The sequence below is a fragment of the Molothrus aeneus genome, chromosome 1, assembly GCF_037042795.1.
Source record: "Molothrus aeneus isolate 106 chromosome 1, BPBGC_Maene_1.0, whole genome shotgun sequence".
Taxonomy (NCBI): Eukaryota; Metazoa; Chordata; class Aves; order Passeriformes; family Icteridae; genus Molothrus; species Molothrus aeneus.
Window position 1 is genome coordinate 130112425 of NC_089646.1, and position 24971 is coordinate 130137395.

At 36.3% G+C, this 24971-nt stretch overlaps 1 protein-coding gene across 1 annotated transcript in view; it reads right to left on the bottom strand.

The window, feature by feature from the left end:
- The window catches only part of VPS13B (vacuolar protein sorting 13 homolog B), a 433987-nt gene that overhangs the window by 178293 nt on the left and 230723 nt on the right, over nucleotides 1-24971 (bottom strand). Inside the window, exons 24-29 of the mRNA XM_066565010.1 lie at nucleotides 20273-20493; nucleotides 16089-16301; nucleotides 8118-8289; nucleotides 6929-7043; nucleotides 4198-4339; nucleotides 2019-2427 (exon numbers count right to left, since the gene is read on the bottom strand). Coding sequence (XP_066421107.1) covers nucleotides 2019-2427; nucleotides 4198-4339; nucleotides 6929-7043; nucleotides 8118-8289; nucleotides 16089-16301; nucleotides 20273-20493 — 1272 coding nt within the window. The remainder of the gene's footprint in view (nucleotides 1-2018; nucleotides 2428-4197; nucleotides 4340-6928; nucleotides 7044-8117; nucleotides 8290-16088; nucleotides 16302-20272; nucleotides 20494-24971) is intronic.

A 24971-nucleotide genomic window follows, 5' to 3' on the forward strand; every position in this document is an offset into this window, starting at 1 on the left:
TGTTGGCCGGAGCTTGAAACACCACCTGATGTGTTAACAAATCAAACTCAGAGAAAGCAGCATTGCTTATTGCCAAGGATAGAATGCTGCCCTCAAATCTACCACAAAAAAAGAAACGTTAATTGGTGCTGCTGCAAAAACTGTGAAACTAAAATACTACAAAATTGTGTGGGTGTAGTCATGCATGCATGTATGCAAATTCCTCAGAAAAAGAAACATGATTTTGATTATTTCAGTGCTTGTCTACCACAGTTCATTGTGGAAGTTGCAAGTAAACAACAGATTTGCTTTTTTTTTTTAACTATACATGTAAAGCCACAATTACTTGTGGAGTCTGGGAGAAGGATAGTTTTTGTAGCTATCAGTATGCACAGGGTATGAACAGCAGACAACTGACTGGAAGAGAAACTGAAATAATTTTTCTGCTTTTACTGCAGTGATGACAAATTGAAATGCACAAGTCTTATTGGATTGAAAATCTCTCACAGTCAAAAAATGATGAATGAAGATCTTATGGAGGTGTATCTCCAGAAGATATGTCACTCTTCTGACCTAACCCAACAGAGATGTGGGCCTCATTCAACTCTTGCTCCTTATTGTTTCTAATTTCTATTGTTCTTGAGGACAATAAGCAGGAGAAGAGGGAAGCAGTTTATTTCATGTTCATAAACAAATGAGACTTTGGGAAAATCTGATGTGAAAGAAGAAATGAAAGAACAGTACCAATTTTTGTAGTGATGCTACTTCAGAGTTTTCCAGTGGAAGAGTGTACCTGGCTTACTTATTAACTAGGGTAATCATTAGCATTTTGATTTAAAAGCATAATTTTTCCTCCTACATTATCATTAACCATGGCAATTCTGTTCCTTGCAGGCATTCTTAAGCAAGAAACAGCAAAAAGACAAAGGTTTTTTTTATAATTTCTTTTTAATGAAGTATACAGTTACAGAGCTACAAAAACATACTTTGCCAAAAGATTTCCTTGACAGCATGCCCTAGAACTCCCTTCCAACTAGAATCATAATTCTTTCTTGCCAAGACAGCTAGTCTAATTTTATCTTCCTGTGTTTTCAGCAATCCCAGTTGGAAAATTGTAGAGGATGCTGGCAAAAGAATTATCTGTGTAAATACTCACTGTGTGCATTTCTTGCAATTAGGTTATGAGAAAAATCTAAAGACTATACTCTTAGGATTATATTGTGTGTTGTACATAATGGTAAAAAAAAATGCTCTATACCTACTGAACTTGTGTAAATATATCTTGATATTAGTAAAACACAAGTTTTTTTAAATCTCTAGAAGAATTGTGAGAAGTGAATATCCTCCTATTAGCTATACATGGTCTAATTTTAACATTAGCATGTCTATTTATATATAAAGACTGTAATAGGGATGTAAATATATTTTTACATACAAAGGGAAAACAATATTTTACAGATAAAGTATTATCCATCCATCAAATAGCTATTTATGAACATCTTACACTACCCAAACTCTGTAAATACCTGAAAGCCTCTTGCACAAGAGAGCTGGAATAGCTTCAACTAAAATGCTAAACTGCATCATCTGTTGGGCATCATTCATAAGGTACATTTTAATAATATTTTCCAAACTAAACTATCTACTTGCTTTACTACCACATGGTTTTCCAGTTGTCAATGTCCACAAGAGCTAAGGCTCCCTGCTTACACTCCACTGCTGGGACAGGTGTCTATGGAACACTGCATAGTGTTGTGTAAGCTGACACAGAATCACCACTGCAGAACTGGGTTAAACTCTCTTTCCACAATTTTTGACCATTCTTTATAATCACATTTGAAAAGCAAACTCTATAGGTACCAAAAAAAGGATCAAATAAAGAGCTAAAAGGAAATTTAGAGCAAATGTGCAGAGAAGTAGCATGAATGTTAGATGTTTCCTAACTCTGACCTTTAAAACTGAAGCAATGGTCAGTGATTTAACTGAGTATTTGTCTACAATATTGAACAGCAAAAAATCTCTAAAATAAAATACTGTACCTTCTGCAATATGATGATCTTCCTCATTTTTGGGGAAGAAGACTCTTATTACACCCGTGTTGATATAAATCAGAGGCAGGTTGCGGGAAGTCAGAGCGTGAGTCCGCATTGGTTGACCTGGTGACTTCCTTTTCTCCTTCTGACTCCTTGGCAACCTGGCTTGAAAAATGCTTGCAATTGCATTTAGCAAAGGAAAACAGAGGACCACATCAAAGGCCTGAGCAGAGAGAAGGATCTCATGGAGAAAATGAGGAGAACCATCAGTGTGACCTTCTGACAGCTTATGGAATGTTCTTCGTTCATTTCTTGATATCAGTTTGTGCCGGACATTTTTTGTCACAGCTTTGGTGTAAGTGAGAGAAAGAAATCCATGTTGCTGGTGTGAACCATCTAAAAGTTTTGCAGTTGTCTGTTTCAAGTAAAAATAAATAAATAAATAAATAGCTGCAAAATCTACATGCAACATTCATCAATTACCATATTTCTGGTTATTTAGGATTCTGTATTTTTAGTAGCTTTCTACAGTCTTCTAACAGTAAAAAAAACCAAAACACCTTTCATTTCAGTTTTTTCACACTTCTCTGCATTGGGTCATCTAAAACCACAGATTTCTGAACATATTGTTCTTTTCTAATTACTTATGTTTCACAAAAATCACATCTAATCAGTCAAAAAAACCCTAATTTATTCAAGAAACTAAATTTACCAAATCTTTCTGATATTTTTTAATACAGTTACATATTTTGATTCCTCCTTCATTTAAAACATTTGTAGATCTCACTCCCTTTGCATTGTTCCTTCTGTACGTGCAGACACCATAGCTGTTAAAATATCATTTGGGTACTAAGACAGCTTCACCCCAGCTCCACATGGGTGTATAAACCACCCATAGTCACCTAAAAAGTACTGAACTGGTTTTGCCTTATCACCTCAGAGTATTTAATGAAAATAGCTGTGCCACATACTAAAACACATAATTTCATTAGACATTGTGTTGTACTTAAAAATACCAGATTCCTTTACTTAAGACAGATTTGTCTTGCTAAAGTTGACAATTAAATCCTTAGCTCCCCCAAGATGGATAGGAGAGTTTACATGTTACCTTTGAAAAATTTTATTCATTATTGGAATAATGGAAAAATGTAAAAAAAAATATTTTAACAATGTAATAAACATGTTGGATAATTCTTTAAGATTATTTAAATATCAGCTTTAATCATGTAAGCACAAAGAAGCAACTATGATTTGCAAGTAGGTGCTTCTTTCAAACACAAAAAAAGGCAACTATGTTTTGAAAGTAGCTGCTTCTTTCAGCATGTTAAATTTGACAGAAATCAATTTAATAAAATTAAACATTGCTAGCAGAAGAACAACATCTTTCTTAAATACACAGGATACATAGTTTAAATGGTGGAAAACTGGAAGCTTTTAAAATTAAATTCATTAAAACAAACCGGTAAATTTATTTACTATAAGAACTGAAACAAACAGAATAAGAGAAAGAACTCCCAATCGATTTTCATGATGAAAATAAATCAGACCATCCAGAACTTTCACTAACATAAAGTCATTCCATAGACCCACAGATAAAGAGGCCAATGTCGTAACACAATGTCATATTCTTCAAGGATAAAGAGGCAAAAAGAAAATGACTTAAATATCATTGAGATATTCTGAATCAGCTAGTAATCTTCCAAGCATTTAAAAGGAAGACTCAAATATGGAACTACTAATTGTTGCATTATGTAATTAGAGAAGCAATTTTATAAGGCTGCATAAAGGTATAGTGCAGTAATAACAAGTACTTAAATCCCTAAGTAATTATCAGAATTACACTAAAAATGTAGCATTTAGTACTGGCTTTTACATATTTGGCCTTCAAACATACTGTGTGTGCTCACTTCTAATTTAAATGAATCTCACTGATTTCAGTGGTCTGTTGTTTATGTACAAGGTTGTGAATCATCAACCCTCATTCCCTTATCTACTAAAAAATGACAACTATTACTAAAGGATGAGGTGGAAACAGCACAAGTTACATAATCAATATCACCGAGAAATATGCTCAGTACAAAAAAAAAATTAGATTACAAGAAATTAATTTAAGAGATTTTTCTCTTTTTTTGTTGGCATTTATTAGTGAAAGTTCTGTATTCAAAAATTTTAATAATATTCTTACAGAAGGAAAGAAGCCAGAGAAGTTACTGAAAGGATCCTGCTTGCTGATAGGTCGAACCAACAAGGTACGTCTGTTCAGCTTGTCAGTACAGGAAAGGAACACGCCTCCATATTGCCCCAGAGACCAAGAATCTTCCCCAAGGCTTGAGGTAATGAATGAGGCATGGAAGATAGGAAGAAAAAAAAAAAAGAAAAAAAGTTGCTGTAAGCAAAAAAAAATTGTTTACATTTAGCTTGTGTGTTTCGATGTAATTGCGAGATAAACTTATACCATATCTTTTCCTAGAAAGCTGAAATTCAATCAGATCAAACAACAAAAAAAAGAGATTAAAAAGGTAACTGTAAAATTTTATGTGAAAGGACAACCTACAGCAAGAGGTCAAGACACATGAGAATAAAAGTATAGTAAAATCTTGTGTGTAGAGACTTACCCTGGATTTTCAGCAGACAGCTTTAACAGAATGAGGAGAAAGATTACAAGAACGAAGACACTGCGAATGCAAATCTGTATTCATATGTTACAAAATCGGTTTTATTTAGAAAAAGTTAGCTTTTAAGTGTTAAAATGTGCCTTGTACAGTTCTTGTAACCATTCTTTTTAATACATAGGAGAATAAAGTGAGGTAATTTGCTTAAGAAGAGTTATTCAGATAAGCACCTTAGTTTACTACAGAAATCTCACCAAAAGTTTTTCTCTGCATTGTAGAAAAATTCCTTCAAAATGTCCTGACTGCAAATCTCCCCCTGGCCTGGAAGACAGAAAGTTCACCTTATCTATTCTCTCATTTAGTTTTAGTCCACAGAGATTTGCACATAGGAAAGGTACTCCAAATAGATTAGAAAATATAAATGAGAACAGTGACAATTGTGTCAAGTGGAGTAAGTTTTGAGTTTGTTGGGGTTTTTCAGGGATTTTTTTTGCTTGTTTGTTTCCCCTAAAGTTTGTTAAGATATTTCAAATATCTCTTGGGATTTCACAGAGTCATAGAGTATCTTGAGTTGGAAGGAACCCATAAGGATCATCGAGTCCAACTCATGGCCCTGCTCAGCACCATCCCCAGGAGCCACACCATGTCCTCAAGATGTCCAAATGCTTCTTCAACCCTGTCAGGCTTAGTGCTGTGACCACTTCCATGGGGAGCTGTTCAAGTGCCCAAGCAGCCTCTGGGTGAAGAATCATTTTTTGATATCCAAGCTATATCTCCCCTGGCACAGCTTCATTCTGTTCCCTCTGGTCCTGTCACTGGTCACCAGAGAGAAAAGATTAGATCGGCCCCTCCTTCCTTCATGAGGAAGTTGTAGACAGCAATGAGGTCTCCCCTCAGTGTCCTCTTCTCCAGGCTGAACAGAGCAAGTGACCTCAGATGCTGCTCACATGGCTTCCCTTCAAGGCCCTTCACCCTCTTTGTTGCCCTCCTTTGGATGCTCTCTAGTAGTTTAATAACTTTCCTGCATTGTGGTGCCCAAAACTTCACACAATATTCAAGGTGAGGCCGCCCAGGGCAGAGCAGGGCAGGACAATCCCTCCCTTGCCCTGCTGGTGATGCCGTGCCTGATGCCCCCCAGGACATGCTCAGCACTCCTGCATGGTGACATGATTTTAAAAGATTTTAAAAAAATACAAATTTTAATTAGAAAATATTATATTATATACAAACAATAACTACATTTGTAATGTAGGCAACCAGAAAGGAATCAAAATAATTTTTAAGATAGCTCATCAGGAATAAAATCATAAAGAAACAATGGTAACATGGCTAAGTTAATACAAAATCTCCTTCCTATTGTACATAGGGAACAATAAGCATTCATTAAGACCTTGCAGACATTGGTTCCCAAGTCAAAACAATTTATGCTCCTAAATACTTCAGTTATTTTCAATGCCAACAGCCATGCTGAAGCTTTTAACTATGTTTTTACACTCAAAGAGTAACATAACTATTCTATTTTCTCTTAATCTCTTAATTCCTAATGGAATTTGTTGATCTCTAATGGCAAATACTACCCTAGGTGATCAAAGCCTGCACAGGCTCTCTCTCTGTCAAGACTGGTGTGCTCATGGCCAACACAAACTAGAAGATGGCACATGCCATTCTACAGAGCCGTGTGCCGGGGTGCCAAGTGACACAGTCACCTTGGTGCAGCAAATTATCCAGACAACAGGACTTGCAGAGTGGGAAGGCAGAGTGAATACACACAATATTGATGATGCACTGCTTGAGATTAATTATTGAAGTTTTACTCAGGTGTGTGCACAACACTGTGCCATGTGACACAGCAGAGACCATCAGCTCAGCTCTCTTCATTGCATTAACTGCTGCTTTGCCACAGGAACAGATGTTCCTGAAAAATGGAGTTGTTTCTCTTCAGCATGCAAGAGTAACATAGCATAAAGCATTAAATAATGGCACTTGCTAACACATCATGAACCAATATTTCAGGAATTTCCCATTCTAAAGTTAAGCTAAACTATTTTAATGGATCAAGAGAGCAGTAAGTGTGAAAAAACCACTCTCCTAAATTTGCAATGATTTCTATGTATTTCTTTGAAATTAGATCTAATTCTGAGGAAACACAGTTGTGATTTTTATTACTTAAAAGGTTAAAATAATTTAACTGAAATTGAATATCTACCTTAAATTAAGTTAAGAATTAAGAAGGAAAAAAACGAATACACCACCTGCCTTTGTCTTTCAGCCCGAAATCAAAGCAACACAGCTTGCAGGAATTACCTGTTTCTGTAATGGTCAATATTGAAGCTTTCTATTTTACATTTGATTTTGGTATAGACATCCTGCATATCCACTGAGGCACTGAGATCTTCTAATTCACTGACAATGCAGACTTCTGCAATAGTCAAAGAAAATAAAAATTACTAGTTATTAATCTGAAGCCTGAAGGATTTTAAACAAGAAATATACCTGAGTTGCTACATTTTGTAAATAGGATGATGCTATTTATACTCAAGAGTTTTCTCATAAAGCACTTTTTGATTCAAGTGCCACACTAGAATCCAAACTTTTCTATACAAATATATTGAGAAATATATATAAGGGGTTTCTAGTTTAGGTATTTATAGCATAATTCCTAGGGGGGAAAAAAAGAAAAAAATATTTGCCGAGATATTTACTCTAATTATTCTAATTTTTTCTTTCTCTTGTGCAATTAGTTTTTTTTTAAATCAAAGGTTCAAGTAAATTTCTTGAAAACTAGCCTTAAAAATGAGTCACTTTATTTTTTCACATTTCTATGGGCAATAACGTTAATAGCTAAGCAGCAGTATTTCCTAGAAAAAAAAAATTGAAGTCCTGCAGTTTATGGAATCTGAATCTCTTTCAAACAATTACTCTTGAATGATAATTCAACTACATCTCAAAGAGAAAAAAAGATAAGCTGTGCACAACACATATTTTACCTTTTAACACAGAAGTTGAAACTTCTCCTCTGAACCCTGCATTAAACTTCCTTTAACTTTAATGATTATATTATGGTGATTATATTAAATTGAAATTTGAAATTACCACTATTAAACTAGAATGGACTATATATGGACATACACAAAATATATGACTAAATCATATCAAAATGAAGCAGGATTGGTTCTAAGGCAATAAATGCAGCACTCTACAGACATTAATTATTTCCAATTTAACTTAATCATCTGTCAACGTGGAGGGGAAAGTTTATGTCAAAGAACAACACTGAATTCTAATTTGCACGTAGTAACCCAACTACATTTTGTTGCTGTTATTTAAAATACAGTTCCAACCCATTATTTCTGTGTTATAGTGTTCAGTAATGTTGATATAAGCTCTGAATAGATAATACTGTGCTGTAAAATAGGGTGTGCTATTTAAAACAGTACATCAGGAATTCAAGTGGAATTTAAAATAGCTTATTAGGCAGAAAAATGCAAAATACCTGTGCCATTATTTCTAGGATCAGGAGCAAACAATTTTACAGTAATTTTTGGCAACATCCACTGCATCCATAGGCTGACACGTCCACTTGAAACTCCAATATTACTTGTTGTTTGTTCCAACGTAATGGAGTCTGAGAATGGAGAATCATCACCACCCTGAAGAGAATCACCCTACAAAACAAAAGCAATAGCTGAGGAAAAAAGAAGTATTGCTTTTCACCACTTCTGGGTTTTTTTCTAACTCAACTGATATGGATGCACAAACTATAGAAATACAGATTCCCAACTAGTATATTTGAATTAAGCCATTTGTAACACCAGGAAAAAATAAACCAAGTATTTTTCTCTTTTCTCTGGTAGAGACAACAGATTATGGCAAAGACTGAATGGTAAAACTTTAGGGTTTTATGACAGGTCTCCTTGGCATAGCACACTTGCCTTATTAATGCTACACTATGGAACCACCATCATCATTTTAAAACAAAGGCTAATAGGAATATTTGGAGATGCAATAGCAAAAGGGATATGGAGGCTTGCACATATCTGAAAGACAAAAGAAGGAAAAGTCACTGGAAGCACCAAATGAAGAGCTGCCCAGCAAGGCCATAACACCTACACTATGTACACACTGCGTTTGAGCCATTTTCCCCTCCTTGTATGTGCTCCCCTGTAATTTTGGAAAAAAAAGTTCAGAAGATAATAGCTTTCTGTAAGAATTGGCAATATTTTATTTGCCACTTTCTAAATACTTCTGTTTAAAAAATTATTGTCACTTGTAATATTCTTAAATGTATGAAATGTTGACAAATGAGCTTGTGGAAGCTTCTGTGCCATCAGTTATCTCTGTTTCTTCCCTAAAATGTTAAGGGCTCAATAAAGAAGACACAAAGATTAATGTTTTAGAAGAAGATGATGACAAATGAAAGCTATACTGAAAATTCTGTTATGTGGGCTTATTAGAGCAATGCAGGCATGTTCTGATAATATTTACCAGCCAAAGGACCTCAACCTGCTCCTTTGTTGGATCTTCCAGATAGGGAAAGAAAGATACAAACATATAACTGCTCATCAGCCCCCAGTGTTTACAGCCTATTAAACTGAATGCAAGAGACACATAAGTCACTAATGTCATCCAGAAGCTCCTGAATATCCAGAAGCATCTCCACTTGCAACTCCACCATGTGTTGTAAATTTTCTTCATTCAAGCAGAAAGAAAGGAAAAAGGTTTAGTCACTTTGATCCACTAAGACCAAGCTGTTTCTAAGATTAACAGACCAATAAACACCCAAAGTCTTATCTTTCATTGAAGGTTTGTGGGATTAGGCATTGTAAAATATGATGAACAACATGTTTGAGATTTATCTAATTAAAAGCCAAGATTATTTCTATGGAAGACTCCCCAGAAGACAGATCTACACAATAAGCACTACAATTGGACTGAAACCATTTTAATCTGTCAGACAAGATTCAGAATTTGTTTCAACTTCAGATGCTCAGGAAAGCTCGCCTTCAGTAGCAAAATTAAAGTCTGACAGTACTTGCCTCATTCTGCAGCCCAAGGCTGGAAAATGCAAGTATGGAAGTTCTGTTAGCAATCTATTTTCTGGATGCGTAGAACCTAGCCCAAACCTAATGACATAACTCATATGGAAACATTTATGATGACAAATCACATTTTCATTCAACTCAGGCCTACAATTTAATTATAGGTTTCCTAAACTATAAGAGGACCCAGAAACAGCAAAGGCACTTTATCTGCATGCAGTAACCTTTGCCCTTGAAAAGCTCAGTGATACTACAATTAGGCAGAAACCATCTACATTGTCAATAGCTGACTCAAAGAACTTAGCATTCCAGATACTCATTCATATGAGGAAGGGAAAGCTTGTCCAACTGACCAGTGTATGCTTCAAGAAAATAACACCTAAACATGAGACTATAATACCTGCACCAGCTTAACAGATGTAGTATGATGTGATGCAATGAAAATTAAGATCCAGTTCACCTTCATCTATAGTGACAGTGGCTTTGCATGAATCAAAATGCATGAATAAAAATAAGCATATTTCTATTTATTTTTATTTATCTTATATAAGGCATTATTGCTTACAGCTCTGAACAGATTACCTGAAGAGCCACAGGTGATCATCTGTGGAAAAACTGTTAGACTCCTGAGGTCCAAAAAGCATTTGCTCCCTATCACATTCTAAGTGAACTAACCTCCCCACACAACCCCACCTGAAATATCTCTCCAAGTCATGGACTTAGCATCACCTTCTTGCTTTAAGTGTTTGTTTACTCTTCCTCTTCTGCTTTACTCTTACACTGCCTGCAAATTTAATTATTAAATATAGCAGGACCTGTCTCCTGCTGTGTATCTAATAATATTTAATGTCTGCCAGAGCAGGACATGTCAATGGAGAAACCTCAGATAGCTCATTTCAGTGTGATGCATCTAGCTCCCAAACTGGAGTGGCACATTGAACATATGGCACCCAACAAAAAAAAAAAAAAAAAAAAAGAGCAGAACCTGCTAAATAACACATTCAGGGCAGAGGTTAACTGCTTTCTCACAAGCTGTGACTTGCATTTCCTATTTGCTTCTCCAGCAAAATCCTTCCTGCCTCTGGCCTTTTTGTCCAGATTTCCATCTCTTAATACTATTTGCTAACAGTGTCCTTGCAATATATTTCCTATGTCCACAAAGAGCTCTACTCTCTCCAGTGCCACTTAATCATCCTATAAGGCAGCACTGATTGACAGTGACACGAGAGTAAATAGCTTTTCAACATTGTAAACAAAATTCAGTTTTCTTCAAGGATGCCAGCACTTGTCCTTGGAATGAAAAAGTTCCAAGGGGAAAGCAGCCTTGGAGAGTGTCAGGCCTGCAAGCTCCCCAGCAACTGAAAGGATATAGGCAGAGCAGTCACTTGTCCATTGCTAACCAGTGTTAGTCCTTATTGCTTCTCCTGAAATGGCAGGCACCAGAAGTAAGACAGTGACATAACCCAGCCATTTTGCTGTCCCCAACTATCCCTGCGAACCCTCTGCAAACACTAGCCTGCCTCCCTTCAACTGCTCTGCTCACTTGTAAAGCAATGAAAGGTTGGAGTGAAAAATGTATCCTTCCAAAACCACAATGCTTTGAGAATCCTATCTCCCGTTTTAATGAGTCTATTTGCAAAGTCCTCATTCTTACAGGACATCAGAGAAGCCTCAATCTATTTCATGACTTGAGATTTTCATGACCATGAGAATGGCATTAGTTCTGATCATTTCAATTTCTGACAATCAATTCCTCTCTGTTTCTTTTGTATAACATCCACACAGCTTCTTTGACACTCTGCCTTTCAACAACTTCCCACATCTTTGCAATTTGCCTTTGAATGATTGCCCTAGAAGATGATGATTCAGTGCTGGACTTTCACTGTGTCTGAGATGACCTTTCTCATCAAAACTCACATGCTCTAAAAAGATGGTGGAGTCAACAGTACTTTGGTCAGATCCCCTCAGCACGGCAGATCTGAAGGAAGGAGCCAGCCAAAGAGAATTTCCCTGTGCTGAGATCTTCAGATGGATTTCACAAAGTATCAAGACATAAAAGCCAATTAAAGTGAGGAAAGGGAAAAACAATACTTTGATATTTATTTACAGTTCAAGCCAATGCTCTTGACAATGCTGATGTTCTGGGGACCCATTTGTGGCTCTCTATTCCCTGCATTCTATAAAAAGATTTTCTTTTCTTTTTTATTTTTTTTAATCTGAGGAATATTTCAAGTTCTGTTTGTACCATAAACACACTTCATTTTGCCAAACTGTAACTTACAAATTGTGATGGAATGGGTGGGAATGAGAGACAGTCTATTCTTGTCTTCCACACACCCCTCCACTCTCCCACTGAATGTGTTCCAAAATGGATTTTGAATGAAAATCAACTTTGTTCTAAAATTTTGGCAGGTCTCTACATTTCTGATAGTTGAAAAAGAAGTAAACAATAGCTGATTAAACTTAAAGGGGTACACTTAACAGCAAATACGTATTGCCACCATGGTAATTTTTGAATTTTATAATTGGGTTCCTTTATTTCTGTAATTTAATGTTTTCAGCTGTTTCATGCATTTTGTTTGGGTTTTTTTCCACAGAGACCTATTTTTATTTAGCGGTTTGAGTACAAAGATAACTTTACTGTGAAGAAAAGTCACACTATAATTTTCCCACACTTCTTTTGGACTATTTTTCTGAAGATATTAAATTATGTATAATGCCTCTTAGAGAATCAGTCAATTGGTAATTTTGGCACAAGGTTACTTAAAACTGTATTTGTGAGATTTCTGAAGAACAGCATTTACCCTAGAGTTACAGATACCAACTCAGATGTATCATTAGAAGCTGGACCTGCAATTGCCAAGCTTTGGAATTCATTCTACCACACAGCCTGAAAATCCTAACAAGGGCCTCAACTCCTTGGGCTTCACCTCACCTACAATCCTGTGCTTGGGTTACTGCATTCCCCCCAGAATTCCAGGTGACTTGGCCTTACTCCCCCTTGGAGTGGCAGCAGGTCAGTGTAGCTAAAACTGGGTTGGGCTGTGGTGTCCAGCAGCGATCTCCTGCTGGCAGCCATGGCAGCTGCAGAGCTGCTCCAGAGACAGCCCCAGCTGCTCAACACCCTGTCCCTGGCAGAGGGACACACTGCTGCCTCTGCCCCCTTCAACAGTTTAACTTCAACATACTACCCATGTTTTTTCTGCAGTGAAAACCTGTGTAAACAGCTGAATTGGCCCATACCCTCTGTCAGTGGTAGATGCTCCTCTGAAGACAGAACATGTTGTATGACTGTCCTTTGGGAGGCAAACAAATGGAAGAGACTGCATTTCCTCTTAGCCCTCTGTTCATGGTACTGTAACCACAACCATTAGGCAAAGCCAAAGGGCCTGAAAAACAGATGGTCTGAAGTAGCTGACATATTTTTTATAAGCTCAAATTCACAGAAATTTTTTGCAGTAAAAATCTAAGAAACTGAAGTGAGACGAAAGACTCTTGTTTCTCATCGAGTTTCAATTTTCATTTTGGATTTTCAGCACCCAGCATGTTATTGTTAAATATGTTTATGCATTACTTTTCTGCTCTGTTTCCAGATCTACTGAAAAATCAAGCCAGAGTCAGAAACCCTGAACTATTTTCCCACAACTTCTCATGCCAAGTCCTAAAATACACAATTTAATTCTTTTACCAATTGTTGCAAATTGACCAATATACTGAGTTTATTTTCTTACCAGAATTTATCTTTGTTCATCAGGAAGATCCAAACATATGAGGCCTTCATCCTTGGCCTGCCTAAAGCTCAGAGATGATCACAGTTTGGCCACACTAATGCTATGCCTTATCAAAATAACTTCTGCATTCTTGCTCAATCACTGAGTTTCCCCAAGGACTAAACACTTCTACCACTGTTTGTACTTAAGTAAACAGTAACAAGTGGCCTGTTGCAGTCTGCACTACCTTACCTTTTCCAAGGCAGGGATGGTAAAAATGATTAACTGTTTCCAGCCTCCAGTATTTAAGCCTCACTCATGTTTCCCTGTTTGACCACCACCCAGGCTAAAAGTCAGTAAGCCTAGGTAGCTTTATCCACATCAAACCATGCTGCTCACATCAAGTTGTCAGCAAGAAAAGAATTAGACACAGCTTAAAATATAAATCATTCACAAATCACATAAACAAATTACCTTTTTTTTTTTTGCTATCTGATATAAATAGTTGTGCAAGTTCGCTTTCTTCTTTTATAGCAAGTCTGTTGCAGCTGAAAGAAGCTTTAAAAATAATCATGTGTCTCCCACAGAGCAAAACATAGCAACTATAAAATCTCTAAACTTAAAAAATCCCATAGCTATGGCAGCAAGGCTGTTTTTGTTTGACACATTTCAAGATGTCAAGGCTCAAAACTATAGAAATATATAAACAAAATACAGAGTCCGATAAAAAACTAACTTCTGGAAAATTTCCCCAAGTCAAACCTACAGAAATATGTATTATTATTTAATTAATCTATTCTAATATTGTCCCTTGTTCACTAATTCACTAAATTTCATTTAGATAATTTACAATTTTTAGGAGAAGAAATTTTTTAGCCAGTGTATAACATTTTTTGAGAATACAAAGAAAATTAAATAAATGATGAAGAACATTTTGCAAAAGGGTAGGATATGAACACTGAACTTGGACCCATATTACTAAAATAATCTCGGTAACATATGGATTAAAACATCACTGAGTAGTTTCAATTAATGCTCCAAGTACAATATGTACTCCAAATACTGCTGTCTATACAGATGACCAAAAACAAATTGTTATTTATAAAGCTGGTGGTTTCTGATTGTAATGAGAAATTAATTTGATGTAAGTAGGGGGAAAACCACTATTTTTGTGACCATATTGTTTTCTTACTATTATTACTTACCTTCAATTCTGTATCCATGGCAATATTTTTCACAATTAAAATCATGCACATGTAGACATACACCAAGCACAAGGCTATTCAAATAATCTACAAACATTTTAGTGAAACAACTTAACTCTAACCCAAACACTTTTTAATGTCAGCTGTTTCTTTGGGGTGTGTGTACAATGTATATAAAAGCAGGCACTAGCAATCACCATTTCATCTTCTCCAAACCTGAGAAATAATATAAACTATACAGAGGGCTAAGACAATCTTGGCCAAATGCTGAATATGTATTGCAATCAGAATCCAAATTACTGTATATCTGCTTGTGTTCCAGAACTGTTCAATGAGGTGTCCCTAAAGCTGATGGGGCTATCCTGAGACTGAAAGCCAGTCATTCAGAAAAGTCTCTCTACATTCTTACAGATTTATGTCAAAAACAAAGCACCGAATACATGTGATACCCTGGTATACCTTCAATTCATCTGACACATTTTTGACTTGCTCTTGGAGCATAAACAAGGTCAACTCACTATTTTAACTTGTAAACCTGACAGGGGCACTAAGAAAACCACAAATACTATGCCTGTGCAGTTGCAAAGCTTCCTGGGACCACCCATTCTACTCTATAGCAGCTACCTGGTGACTTCTGGCCAATAGTACTCATGGGTGAAGTTTAACACGGCACTCATGCTGATAAAAGAATTAGCCTGCTTTCCTCAGTGTGGCACAGGACTCCTCCCCTTGCCTTGAATACTTTACAGTCTCAAGCAAACACTGACACTATGATCAGGTACCAGATCTCTCCAGGCAGTTACACAGTGTTATAAATTAAGGAAGCAGAAATACACAAACCTAAGTGGCCAATCTTATATCTGAAGATGTATCCCAAATGCTCGTGTGACAGAGCCACAAAAGCAGTGGGAGACATGGACAGCTGGGACAGGGGAATGGGCTGAGCTCCAGGAGTAGGTCATAGATGGCACAGTGGTTCAACAGTGGCTGGATGGAGGTGGGGTGAGCACACAGCTGGGTGCAATGCCAACTATGGAAGCCTTCACAGCCCAGTACCTCTCCTGGTTGCCAATGCAGTTTACACACAGCAGCTCTCTACTGACCAGCATCAGAGTGACTGGCTGACTACCTGGAACAGCTCACAAGCAGCACAGGTATCAGAGGTATTTTCAAAACAACACTTACTATTCTGCTAATTCTGGACTTGAAAAATGGCTTATGCTTCTTGACCTGAACACACTAACCACAGTTTTCTGCCCCAAGATAATACACACTCACTTCAAAGAGAAACAATAAAAACAAATAATAAATATAGCCCAATAAAGCAAATATTTTTTTCTCCCTTTTGTTCCACCAAAATAAGTAATAAAGTACTGTTCATTAGTTTATTGGGGCAAGCCACCTGGACTCTACTACTCTTTCTGATTTTTCTGATTCTTCCTTGACTGCACACCACTACATTTTGTAGGTCAGAACTCACACAACACATTCTTTTAAGAAATAAAAATACCTCTGTAGTGGTTCCAATGTCAGCAGATGGACTGTATGTGCTGGTATCTGGTGGAATGGTACCAATGCTACTTTTAACAGGGGAGCTAGGAGGCACAGGTCCTGTCATGGTTTCAGTATAGACAGAAGATACAGATTGATATAGAACTCCTTTCCTCTGAATTTTATTCCAAACTTTACTTGTGATCTCAGCCAGTTCATACAGAAGCTGCACCTAAAGGAAAAAATAAAACTTAATTTTAGGATGAAGCTTTTCTTAACAAGGTGAAGGAAAAAATCATCAAAGTCCTCCACTGAGACTTAGAACTGAACTTCTCACCATTTAGAATGTTCTGATTGCAAATAAAATAATTAACATCATTTACAGTATATTGACTTTGATAAAAATAATCTGTTCTTTGCATAAACATATGGCACATAGCACAAAAAAAACTATAACATGGTCTTGTAAAACTTTTACTAAAAAAATTATAACAATTAAGCAAAGGTAATTTAGCATATATTTCATACATATAGATACTGTCTCTAGGAAAAGTCATGTAAACTTTATAAAATATTAACAATGCAGAATTAATCACTCCAATTCGATTAAAATAATGATCCCTTGCAGCATGTGAAACTGATCTGGCTTTGGAAGAATATTCACTACCAAACTCAACAGTCTCCCGGCATATGTCATTCCAATATTTAGAAACACACTGTTTAACTTGCACATTGTTTGACTCAGTTCTAAGATATTTACATAAGTTTTTGTAAATAGGCATTAATCATGGAATTTGTATGACAACATATTGGAATATACTGTATAAAAAAAGGTCAGTGAAAACTGAAAATAATATATAAGCAGATTCACAGCTGGATACCATACCAAAGTTGCCATTATAAAAAATTTAAATTCTCATATTTATAAGAACTTTAAGCCTCAGGACACTTTTGCTCTACGAAGCTGGCTTCTTATGTGGGCAGAACAGATGCAGAAAAACACTGCTGTCAATCTATATTTGATATAAAACAGTACTTGATTTTGTGCGTGAGAATGTGTGATGAAGTCTCAAAGTACATGGTGCAGTCTTTTCTTAAGAGGTGAAATGCTGGAATTTTATAAAAACCTTCTTAATTCAACTTGGATTTTCTTTTGAAGTTTCAAGGTTTACACAGAACAGGTCACATAATCTTTTGACAGAATTTTCCTTAGAGGAAATAAACTTCACAGTACATTTTTTTTTTCCCTTCATATACAGAGCAATCTACAGCCAAACAACTGTGGCTCTGGTGAAGAACTCCTTCAGTTATGCTCTAAAGTGTTTTGTGTCTGTAGCACTCTGATAGGCACTGGTAACCTTTAAATTACCAAATTCAAATTTCTAAGTTTTCCCGAGTCTCTTCCATGCAATGCAGGAAGCTCAACTAATGTCCTAATGCAACTAACTAATGTAATGTCCACCCAATTGATTGACTAATATAACATTAACTGGTGTTGACACTTTGCTGGCAAAATTATCTCTAGAAATTTAACAGGATACAGGCAGATATCCAAATCATACAAGCCAGCAATTTCCCCATGTCCCAGTTTTTTTCCAAGAAACCAAAAGACAACGTAATCTATGTTTTTATGTTTTAATGAAGCAGGGCTTTCAGAAAATTATTTATGCTATTGTTCCTAAAGGCAGAAAGTAATGCAAAAGAAGGAACTTGTGTTTACATATATGTTTACATACAAGGTGTAGAGGCTTGTCATCAGTTAATCCAACACTGAAAGGTTCAAATCTTACTGGGGTTGCAGTAGTCATAATCATTACAGCTAATAATTACCTATCTTGTCAGGGAGACTTTTTTAAGTTGCTCAGGCTAGAATCTCTCCAGCCACTCTAAAACAGTGGTTATTTCACACAGCAGTAGCCATGTCTCTGAACATCACCAGCAACCAGCCAACCAAGCAGTATGATCAAAATACTCTATCCCATTCTGAAGCTAGGGACAAAATAAGTTTGTAGGTACATGGTTTGTTGTAATTGGGAATGGGGCTGTGGCCAAGCCTCACCTCCAATGGGCTACAGCTGGGAAAACCAGATGAACAGTACTGAAAGCAATGAGTGGCGAGCAATCACCAAAGGGAACAGAGGGCACAAAGGAGCAATGCATGAACACTGAGGGGTATAAAAGGCTGGGCTAAAGAACAAGAAGGGCAGGTGCTTGCAGCCTTCTGAAGTGATATGATTTTACTCTGTATGGGCAAATGCTTAAAGCCTTCTGAAATTGCATGGTGATACTCTGTGTATTGTGGCCGTCGCAACTCGATATAACTTCAGCAAACAAAAAAACACGCTTCTGTTAGAGGGAGATGATTTTCACAGAGTTATGTCAAAGGTGAAAATACCAAAACCCCTCACAATAAAGCCTCATTAAAACAAAAAAGATGGCATGTGTCTACATGTAAATAAAATTTCAAAACTTTGATAAAGTCACATCTTTGGTAAATTATTTTTAACGCACTTTATTTCATTCCACTGGTTGTTACTGACTAAATTGGAAGGATTTTCCTCTTGTTGATTGAGTGTTTTCAAATGTGTAATCTCAATATTTTACAAATACATTTCTGATTATATGAGAAGGGCAAGTATAAGTGTAAGGCTTCTCTCCTTTCTAAGTATTTTTGAGCATATATAATAATTATTTTTAGAACACACTATTTAAGAGAAGAAAAATGGTAGGACAAAAAGGGTAACTGCCAGTATTTGTTAAAAAAGGCTTCCCCCTCTCACTGCTTCCACTCTCTCCTCAGCAAAACCACACATAACTCAATAAGACTCCACTGACTACTTGGCAAAATCTGTAAAGCTCAATATGTTACAGCATTTTATACTTTAAAAATAACATATTACTACAAAATTGAAAACTACAACCAAGGAGAACATCCTGGCAATTTTGCACACTGGAAGTATCTATTGAATTTACAACCATCAGAACATGGTTTCACATTAAATCATAATAGTCATATACATATAATACTTCACCTTTGCTACCATTTAACAAATTCACCAAAATTCACCTAGTTTGAGGCTGTCATCTACAGAAAAAATACAGCCTGTCACTGTAAGGAATCAAATTTCATACTGTGAATTTATGACTATCAAATGCTGTTTATGGATTTGCATTTTTCATCTTCTATCCTTCGACATCTGGTTCAAGAAGACTGATTGCCTTTTTTATTCCCTTTCGCATAAGTAAAGAAGAAAGGACAAGCAAGGCACATGTAAAGGAGAAAAGACATTTCCAGAACCTTTAGTAAACTCAAATAATTTCTCTGCATCCTTTCAGTCATTAGAATACTTCAGTAAGTTAATAACATCACAGTGTACAAGGACACCCTTTAAGACAACAACATTTGATCTAATATTCCATATTACAACTTCATTTTAACAGTTCACTATGCACATAATATAATTTATATGTAGCTTAGAGTTTCAGTTTTTTAGTGAAAATATTTTCTTACAGTTTGTAAAACAAATTACTTAATTACACTTTAACAGGAATGCTTGAAAAATGTTGTATTTTTCTATTTTCTTCTTAGTTCTCAACTCACATTTAGGTAGGACTTGCACTTATAACAATGCCATTCCACTTTTAATATTATTAAATACCTACTATATTTGAAATTACAGGGAACTAGGTCCAAGTAATTAAAATACAAGATGAGCCTTCTGAAAAAAATCTAAGAACACCTTTTCCTTTTAATAAAAACAAATTAGGTGGTAACTTTTGTTTACATGAATTCATCTGTTTTTTCTTCCTTTTACTGCAGGATACCATTGTTTGCCTAAAAGACGCTTTATGTTCAAAGAAACGTTAGTTCCATGAAAATGTAAAAAAACTACATAAACCACTTCAATATACGAATCCACAGTGACAGCAGAACAGTATCATAGCATTTAATGGTACATCTGCAATTCATTTCACTCCATCAGCCAAAAGATGCATTTATACTACAGCTATTACATTTGGAAAAGAGTTTGAATTACAGAAGTTGAGAAAGCTTCAAAGCAAATCTCAATCTAAGCACCTTGATCTTGATGGCCCAGTTAAAAAAAAATTAAGATAGAGCCCCTCTTCATGAAAATGCAGATCAATCATACTTAAATCAAGTTATTTTTAATTTCCTTTTATAAATCAATTAAATGTACCAACCTGGGGGTTGGAGCATTTTATTTCAAGGGACTCAAGGTCGACGTGGAGGCAGACGACAAACGAGTGTCTGGATTCCGGCCCTGAAGAAAGCAGTTTCTGTGAAGTCACAGCTAAAGTAGAAGTGCAGCCCATTGGTTCTACCAAATTAAGAGTCATTTGTTGTCCAAGAAGGGTATATACACTGAAATGATGCAGACTAATTGTCCATGGAAAAGCATCACCTAGTGATTAAAAAGAAGGATGTTAAACAGTTAAACAATTAGTTAATAAAGAGTAGGGTATTAATTTCACAAAACTAGCAAAGGCTTTATTCTAAACCACCTTAGAAGTCAGCAAGTGCAATCCACAACCATTAAATTGATCCTAAACTCTCATAAATATAATTCAACCATTATTTCCATGCTATACTTCAAAATCTAAACAATAGCAATAAATTTTTTACAACTTCTAAAAACTGAAATCCATTGGGAATTTTAACTCCAAACTGTGAACAAACATGTACAACATAGTCTGTAAAGAAATTTTTCTTCTTCATATAATTTTCCTCAAACGGAGGAATATCTAGAAAACACTCCCCACTTTTTTCAGCATATGGATACAGTTCAGAGGCAACTCCTTCTATTATATATTCGTATCTATTTACAGGTTGTAATACTAAAAAAGTGATTTTTTTTCCTTTAAAAGTCTACAGGTTGCATCTCAATGCAGTGGTGCTGCAGAGTGAAGCCTATTCCAATGCTCATAGGGCAGCTCTTTCCACCACCTCACTTAAACTTCCAAGATGATGGATTTTCTAAAAACAAATTATTATGTATTGGAATTAAATACCAATATTGCCAGATGGAACCTGCCTGGGCTTGTCTGGGCCTTGCTGCTTGACCAGAGGCAGCAGCTGTGGTGGTTTCACCTCAGAGACACCTTTGGCCAGCTGGATGCTGCATTTGGGCACTTGGGACTAGTCCTGGCATGCAGGAGCTCAGGTTTACCTCTGGTGGAAAGGCTTTAGGCGAGGTGAAGGAAAGGGAGTCGGGTTCTGCTGGAGGGTTTAGATCCAGAGCTTTATTCCTGGCACACAGGCCTCTGAATGCAGCCACAGCTCCAACAGAACCAAGAACCGCGTGGTCGCCGTGTCTTTTAACCCAGGGAGAAGGGGAGGGAAGGGGTAGGGATCCCACCAACCAGGTGAGGGGGGGAAGTCTCAGGAGACAAATGACACCTGGATGGCCCAATGTCCCCAGGGCTGAGAGGCTTCTTTTGAACTCTGCCAATCACACAACGCCCCTGCTGGAATGCCAAGATTGACGGACAGCACTAAGCAGGGAGCAAGGGAGGGGAAGGGAGGGGTTATTGGCACACCTGGGGAAAGGACTGCGATACTGAGACGGGCTATTACATCACACTGCAACATCTATGGACATATATTTAGCACTTAATTTCTTATATTTAGGAGGAAGCCTACCCAGAGAAGTTTCTGGCATCCTACCAGGAATTGTTATCAAGAATAATAATCACTGAGGGAATTGGCAGTGCACAGCTGAACAACAAAATGCCTACAGCTTCTGCACAATCAGTTTCTTTAGGTTGTCAATAGATGAAACATAAATGTTTCCAAAGCAGGATCACAGAACTATTCAGGTAGATCTTTAAAGGGTCAACAGAACTCCTTTTGGTAAAGGAAAATTTTCAACGGTTCTACCAGCTAGAGTTGAGAGGACTTGAGCACACAGATTACAGGACTTGAAACAGAATCCCCGTGGTAGGTTGACCCTGGCTGAGTGTCAGGAACCCACTACAGCTGCTATCACTCCCCTTACTCAGCTGGACTAGGAGAGAAAATTTAACAAAAGGCTGGAAGACAGAGAGAAATAATTCACCTGTTACTGTTCATGGGCAGAATAGATTCAACTTGGGAAAGACCATTTGGAGCCAGTTGGAACTGGCTTTGTTGGATTTGAGGAAAGCTTCTGGAATATTCTCACAGATGTCAGCCCTGCAGCCCACCCCATTACCAAAACCTTGCCATGTAAAGCAAATACAATCTCACACATGATAGCCAGGTCCCAGAGGAAAAAAATTAGGCTCTGGGAGAAACACTGAACCAAAATTCAAAGAATGCTCAAAATACGTGAGGAAAATAAGGCAATCAAAAAGATGTGGATAATTCTAATTTTACTTGAAACAGATACAGGTTTTTGCTCTTCACAGGTATAAGAACATAATATTTTAGGGGTCTTTGGGGTTTCTTTTGTTTGGTTTTGTTTTCTTTAAAGAAAATCTTCATCCCATTTGTCAGCTTTCCTACTGAGGAAGTTGGGCCTTTTTGTCACAACTTCAACAACACAGAGTCTGTGCCCACCATGTGAATTTTCAATCCACCAAAATAAACTGCCTGTCCCAATATGAAGTAATGTAAAAGCAGCTGGATGAAGTGCCAGATCCAGACACAGCAGGCTGCTGAGCATCCACAAACCTCAGCCATGCCTGAAACAGTCTTCATCTTTGCAGGAAGAACAGAGAAGGAGAAAAGTTCTCCTTCCCACAGAAAAATTCAGAAAGTTATTTGGTATGAGGTTTTATTTTTCAAAATTTTGGCCTAAGCCATGGATAAAGAGTCCAAATTAATCTAATATCTAGAAGCATGGGAGCCAGTCCTGAGAATCAGAGGAGAAAATGGTAGACAAAGGTACACTGGGCTGGGCCCCTTGGGGTCTCATGGGACAATAAAAAATTCAAACCAGTGCTTTTAAACAATATATGAAGAGTGTGTTTGCTGCCTGGTGTGACCTACAGTCAATAATGTCCTGCTGAGAAATGCTAAGAACACTAAGAAATAGCACCAACTGTTAACTGTGACCATTTAAAGAAATTGGAAGGGTTTTGAAATTAAAAGAAAGCTCCATTCCAACATCTTTTTACCATATTATTTTAGTAAGACTTCTTGTTTTTCTTCCACAGGTGGCTTCAGCAATACATTTATATCGCCAAAAGTATATATCAGAAAACTCTGTATCTCATCCTAAGAACAAACTGAAAACTTCAATAGTTTATTTTGAAGCTATTACATACTGAAGAATTCAGTTCAAAGAAACTTGAAAATACTTTCAAAAGGTTTGCAGATTAAAAGTTTTGAAGCAATTAATTCATGCTTTTTTCCAAGTTCAGTCATCCAAGAAATACAAAAAAATAATTGTAATAGTTGGAAAAAATTCAAATGCAAAGTCAACTCCAATGACATGTTTCTAATTATTACATATGAACTTTTTTTTCTCTGTGACCACTACAGTAAATTAACATAGTTTATATTTCATGGATTAGAAAGAAAGCATATCTATGGAAAAAAAACAGTGGTAGCACTACTAGACTGCACACAATATCTACCTTAAAGGGAAAACAATGATAAAGTGTTATCAATTTACAGAAACTGCAGTATGTTGAAAAAATACTGTAGTAAAGACACAGTGAATTTACAGCTATGAAATTCCCCTAATGTCATCAGTTACCACTTCTTCAGCTCCATATACACTTAATGCCTGTTCTAACACTTCATTGGAACTGTGCACCTGATAAATCCTTGTTTTGTTGTTGTACCTATATCTTATTTGTTTTTTTTAAAAATGTACCTTCATTCATTCCCAAATTTGTTTTATGAAACTATTCAAGAAATAATTCAAAGCATCTAAACATCAAAAGCAACACTGCTTGTAGGATTTTCCCATAATTTAAAGAATGATTTCTTGGTAGAAAGGAAATTGCCATATTTACAGAATTTTATCCACATCTAACCTTGGAATCTACATATATTATTTATTTTGTCACTTAATCGATGAAATTATGAAATATTTTAAGTAAATTGGGAAAACTGGAATTGCCTTTAGTGGAACTACAGTACACTCAACATTTATTATGGCAAGATTATAAAATATACACATGAAAGTCCCCTACTATGGTTGAAAATTCTGGTTAATTCTGATCTATTACTATCATAAATCCTTATTTTAAATTTTGTAGAGCACCATCACTGATTTATATTTAAAAATTTATTATTTAAACTATTTCAACTGCTTTGATAACTTCTTAAATTTATAAATACCACTTTCAGGTATTTGGCAGTTGACTGACCCAACCATCAGACATTAACTGTGTTAATCTGCCACTTGCAATAGTTTAGAAAGACTAATTTCCTACAGAATTTTTGAATTATTTTTCCAATGTATGAATAAAAAAATTTGGTATGTGGAAGCTCTTTCTCTGGTACTTATTGATGCAGTTTGCTTCTTTGCTAGAGTTAATCATTAATGCTCATAATAAGACTTCCCATATGAATAACATACAGCATTGATAAATCTAATAATTGTTATGTTTGCTTTCATTTTTATGAGGTACTTATCTTTATTTTAAAAAACAGATTGCAACTGTGGTATTTGTACATGATGTTGTGTATACAATGCTGACAGTTCTGCACAAGAGAAATTTTGTTTGTTTAAAATCAGTAATGGTAGGAGAGAGATCACGAAAGCTTTATCATGCATGTGCTCTGGGATCTATTCCCAGGCTTACCATTAGTATCCACTGCAATCCTTAAAAAGCAACCTGACTACTGTGTCTTTATTTCCCCTTCTGTACCCACACTGCAGGGTCTTTAAATGGATTTCTAAAGCCCTCATTCTCATGGGACATGCAATGTTTAAAAAAAAAAAAT